This window comes from Oratosquilla oratoria, chromosome 13, assembly GCF_046742065.1.
Source record: "Oratosquilla oratoria isolate Oo_2021 chromosome 13, ASM4674206v1, whole genome shotgun sequence".
Taxonomy (NCBI): Eukaryota; Metazoa; Arthropoda; class Malacostraca; order Stomatopoda; family Squillidae; genus Oratosquilla; species Oratosquilla oratoria.
The window spans coordinates 3,840,407-3,845,406 of NC_134789.1; the positions used below are offsets into that span (position 1 = coordinate 3,840,407).

Genomic DNA, 5,000 nt, shown 5'->3' on the forward strand with positions numbered 1-5,000 from the left:
ACGTTAATATGATACTTCGTTGACCATGTTTGGGTCTTCACAATAGTACATAAAAAACAGGAAAGACAAACACGAAAATAGTCTTGACTTAGAATGAGACTCAGGGGGTACAGAAGAACAATAGTTTACAAAAGAACACAGAAGAATCAAACACCATGGCATCCAGTGCAGATATAAGAATGAATGATATGCTGAGGAAGAAGAGAAGACGGGGTGAAGGTGAATGGAGAAGTAGGAGGCTGAGGAAAACGAGCCAAATACCCACCTGGAGTAGTTCGAGTAGATGAGCCGAGAATGGTGGAGGAACCTTGATGCATCAAATTTCTTTACTTCGAGTGAGTCCTTTGTAAAGCCCTCCTTGTAGGATTTTCGTTTATGATTGAACCTTTGACAAAAAGTCTATATGCTTTCTCTTTTTTTTTGTTGTGTGTAACTTTAAATCAGCTTATCCAATTCCCTTCCCTTTTTTTTTATTGAGGTGTGACTTTCAATTACACCATTCAATACCAATACGTGGGCAATAGATTGTCTTCCTGTTAAAAGGAGTAAATTTTATGCAACTACAGAGGCAAATTATTCCGGAAGGAATCAGAACCATCATGTCTTTAAGGTTTTCTCTTCGTAGCCGGAAGACAGTCATAAAGGTACGGCAACGCAAGCGGCGCAGGCGGCGCAGGCGACACAGCACAGATCAAAGGCCAACTTCCTATTGCTGAATTGAAATACATTTTCAGCCTCTCACTTGAAATGATGAAGTAGTACATCTAGAAACATTTCAAATGAAAGAGAAGTTCAAACTTTACTTCAGTTCAGCAACAGGAGGTCTGTCTTTCCTCTGTGCTGCGTCGCCTATGTCGCCTGTGTCTCCTGCGTCTCCCTGCGTCTCAGTTTGCGCTTAGGCTAAAGAGTTTGTGGTTGCAGTACTCCTTTCAGGAAGTATAAATGCCTCCTTTCTTAAGATATCATAACTTAAATCAAAATTACTCTTTTTATCTTCCTTACTAGGAATCTATAATGTTTTAGAGAATGTGATTCTTTATTGCTAAAGTTACAAAGCTATCTGTTAGAAAATTTGCGTCAAATTAAATTCTAATACAACTCTGAAATTTTTCAGCACAGTCAAGTGCCTTTCTTTGCCTTCGTTTTTTTACGGGCTTGATTTTCTGAATAAATAAGAATGAGACTATTTCCCCATATAAACTTAAATTACCTATATCTCCTGCTATGCAAACGAGTCATAGTTCATTCATCTGAATTCCATTGAAGAATGCTAATTCTCATTACTTCGTTTTCTGCGAGAATATCAGAGCCCCCTAAGGTGCTATAGTGACCTTTTCTATTGGCTTCAGCAACAAGGTGGTAAAGGACCAATGATTTGGTAGTTGGCCAAGAATGGCGGACCGTCTCCTAAGACTGACTTCCACATGAATTTGACTAAAACAACGTGAGCACAAGGGACGTCCTATGAACGAAGACGTTCGACTACAGGGTGAGAGATAGAGAGAGAGAGAGAGAGAGAGAGAGAGAGAGAGAGAGAGAGAGAGAGAGAGAGAGAGAGAGAGAGAGAGAGAGAGAGAGAGAGAGAGAGAGAGAAATAGAGAGAGAGAAAGAGAGAGAATGAAAGGAAAAAGAGAGAGAGAGGAACTACGGTAGCCAGCATGGACTAAACCATAACAATACAATCCTACGTAGACTGAGGACTACCCACACGACATGGCGTTACCTGACTTGAGGGAATAGCTTTCCCCGGCATACGAGGTTCTCCTGGAAGGAACTGCGTCTGTAGCAGCACTTATGGTGGCGCGGGCGCGGCTTAGGAGACCACCCGAAGAAGGAAGAACCTCTGACCGGATGGACAGGTCGCGGTGAAGGGCCAGTGAACCGACGGTGCTCGTACTGGATACAGACCCTGCCATGCACACTGAGGTCATGCATCCGATGCATGGATGGGCAAGGGACGGGACGGGGAGGGGAAGGGACGGGGGAGGGGCGAGGGAGGTGGGAAGGGGGGTAGTAAGTCTCACCACTCCGTGTAAGGAGCTGATCGTAAGAAGTATGTTCTTTAATGAACCATTGAAGGATTCCTATGTGAGCCAAGCATGCATCCCGTTCATGAACTTCAAGAAGGGTGAGCGGGCAGATGCAAAGTTGAGCCGGAGAGGGGCAAGGCAGGGAAAGGGGGCCATACTTATAACAAGGGAAACTGGAAGAAAAATCTGCTTATTTAAGTTGGAAATACCTCACGAAATGAGGTTAAATCAAGAGCACTGATATAATCAGAGTTACGGCCATCGTTGCTAAAGAGAACTGTCTCTTCTTTATTTTCTATTTTTACAATTTACATTTTCTTCAATGCCATAACGTAAAGTAAGATTCTACAAAGATGAAGGAAATATAAGATGAACGTATGGCGGGAGGGAGGAGAGTTCGGGAGGGGGAGGGAGGGGGGGAGGGGGGGAGGGGCGGGGGGATACACTCTTATGTTAACAGAAGCCTTGAAGGCAGGCTGGGATCATCTTATTCCACACATGCGATCAACAGACAGGCAAGGAATTCAGACAAGACATAACATAGATTTCCCCACGTCTGTTTCCGACCTGGTATATCTAGCAAATAGTATGAAGGTAGTCTCGTCTGAAGCCTTAACAGGAAAATATATAAAAGATATATCCAAAGGGGTTCAATATGAAAAAATCGTGCAGAATAAGCAAGTAAAAATCAATTTTATCATTAAGTTTGAAACAATGATATCGTAAGCGTACTATATCTCAATTTAAAAAAATGTCATAACAATAAGGAAAACCAGAAATGATAAATTATAAGGTTAGACACATGCTAAGATGTACCATGACAGACAATATCAAGGACAACATCGAATCCATCGTTGTGAGTTCCTGGTATGACACAATGAAGCTCAGGCAGAAAGCGAAGTGCCACGAGAATACATTCTGCACATCGAGCAAACGTGGACGCAAGTAAGGGACATAGTATACCGTAGAAAGAGGTAAACATTATAATCAACCAGAGCTAGGTAAACTTGAAATAAGAAATTTGTGAATAAATATATACATATTCTTCTCGAATTGTAACTGTATCGAGGAGCCTTCGCCATTAATGTCTTCGGTCAAAAACAAAGATTTCACTTTGATTATTGACTTGCTGGGAAATCTTGGAACCGCGTTCAGTTTGAATCTAGTGAGAAGTGAACGAAATTGAACGAGTCGTTGTATGTGAACAAGACTGACTGTGGTTAAGTTTTTAACCAGATATCTTAAGAAATTAAATTAAAAGAACTTACTCCCTCGGCAGTCGCAAGAGTCGAAACCTACTTGATGCTTCTCTTCGTTCTTTTGTTTATCTATCTATCTATTTACTTGCTTATTTTTAAACTTATGTGTGTATTAATTTTGTATATTATCTGTTGACATATTTATCTAATCATTAACTTATCAATTAATTTATTAACCTATTTTCTATTTATCTATCTATTCATTTGTTTATTTGTCTATTGTTTATTTATTTACGTAATAGTTTATCTGTATAATTATCTATTTATGTAATCATTCATTTGTGTAATTATTTATCTAATTAATTATTTACGTATTTAGATATTGATTTTATCTCCTTCATTTTACTCTATTTAATTGCTAGCAACATATATATGGACGAAATCAAAAGGGCGTGTCCACACATGACGCAAACATGAGGATAACTCGGAGTTCTACGTTTCGTCAGTTTGTTACATGCTGAACACACACGTGGAAGCGATCTTCCTTCAGTAGCCGATCATCTCGCTCCTCTATCGAATGGAGTAGCTGTTTCCCAACGGGATGGGCACAGGTTCGATGAAAAGTAAATAAATAGAAGAATAATCAAATAGATAAAAAAATAAATAGATAAATAAATAATAAACTAAATAAATAGATAAGCAATATGTAGATGAATAAATAAATGAATGAATAAGTAAATAAATAGATAGATAATTATCAAATGAATAAATTATATATAAATAAATGAATAAATAATTAAATGAATAAATGATAAATAAATTAATAAATAAGCCAGTAAATTAATAAATAAATAATAGATATGTACATAATAAAGGAATAGACCAATTATACATAAATAAATAGATAAATGAAGGAATGAATAAAATATAGATAAATAAATGGATAAGTACGTGTAAATTTAAATAGATACATAAATTAATAGATAAATAAATGAAGGAATGAATAAATTATACTTAAATAGACAGAGAAATAAGTGCATAATCATATAGATGAATAAATAAATAAATGAATAGATGAATAATCAAATAAATAAATGAATAAGTAAATGATAAAATATATATATAAATAAATGAATGAATAAGATTTGTATGAAGCAGTGGGATTATCCAAAGGTTTTAGTGTGGACTTACAAATTGATGGTCATCGGGGCGAAGGCTGAGAGTATTGTATGGCAAAAAATAGGTAATGAAAAAGAAAGAAAACGAATTCTTTATTCTCTTTTTACCTATCTGATGAAAGGACTCGATTCTAATTTGGTTGTACTCCATCATTAAGAAATGAGCAAAGTTTCCGTTTATAATAGTTAATACCTGAGATTACCGGCTCCATTTTCTATTTGATCGTGAGCGATAATTTTGTGTCTCTTCTGCACTAAGAGGTGAAGAGGAAAGTGAAGTATATTACAATGAGAACCAAAAGACATATAATCTGACTAAAAAAAAAAGGTAAAAAAAAAATTGATACACATACAAAAAAAAGGGGGGCTCGAGAACTACTCTTCTTGAAAATTTAGAAAACCTGGAAAGATCAAGCAGAGAGAGTCTACTCATTACCAACCACTGCTAACCCTACCCTCCCGTTCCCCCCTCCCTCCCGTTCCCCCCCGAAGATGTACCTCACCTATGGATCGATGGGGCGGAGAGGTGAGAGGCCGGGGGGCGGCTGCCTCCTGAGTGGGCTCGGCGTAGGAGAACCTGGTCCTCCGAGACA

The 5,000-nt window shown here is 37.9% G+C and overlaps 1 protein-coding gene across 4 annotated transcripts in view; it reads right to left on the bottom strand.

The window, feature by feature from the left end:
• LOC143032297 (protein unc-80 homolog) overlaps positions 1-5,000 on the bottom strand; it is a 158,514-nt gene that overhangs the window by 28,056 nt on the left and 125,458 nt on the right. For 2 of the 4 annotated variants that reach the window (XM_076196779.1, XM_076196780.1), the window contains exons 56-57: positions 4,911-5,000; positions 1,724-1,909 (exon numbers count right to left, since the gene is read on the bottom strand). The exon at positions 4,911-5,000 is cut by the window's right edge and continues 54 nt beyond it. In XM_076196779.1, coding sequence (XP_076052894.1) covers positions 1,724-1,909; positions 4,911-5,000 — 276 coding nt within the window. The remainder of the gene's footprint in view (positions 1-1,723; positions 1,910-4,910) is intronic. The other 2 variants (XM_076196782.1, XM_076196781.1) reach the window with 1 other exon arrangement.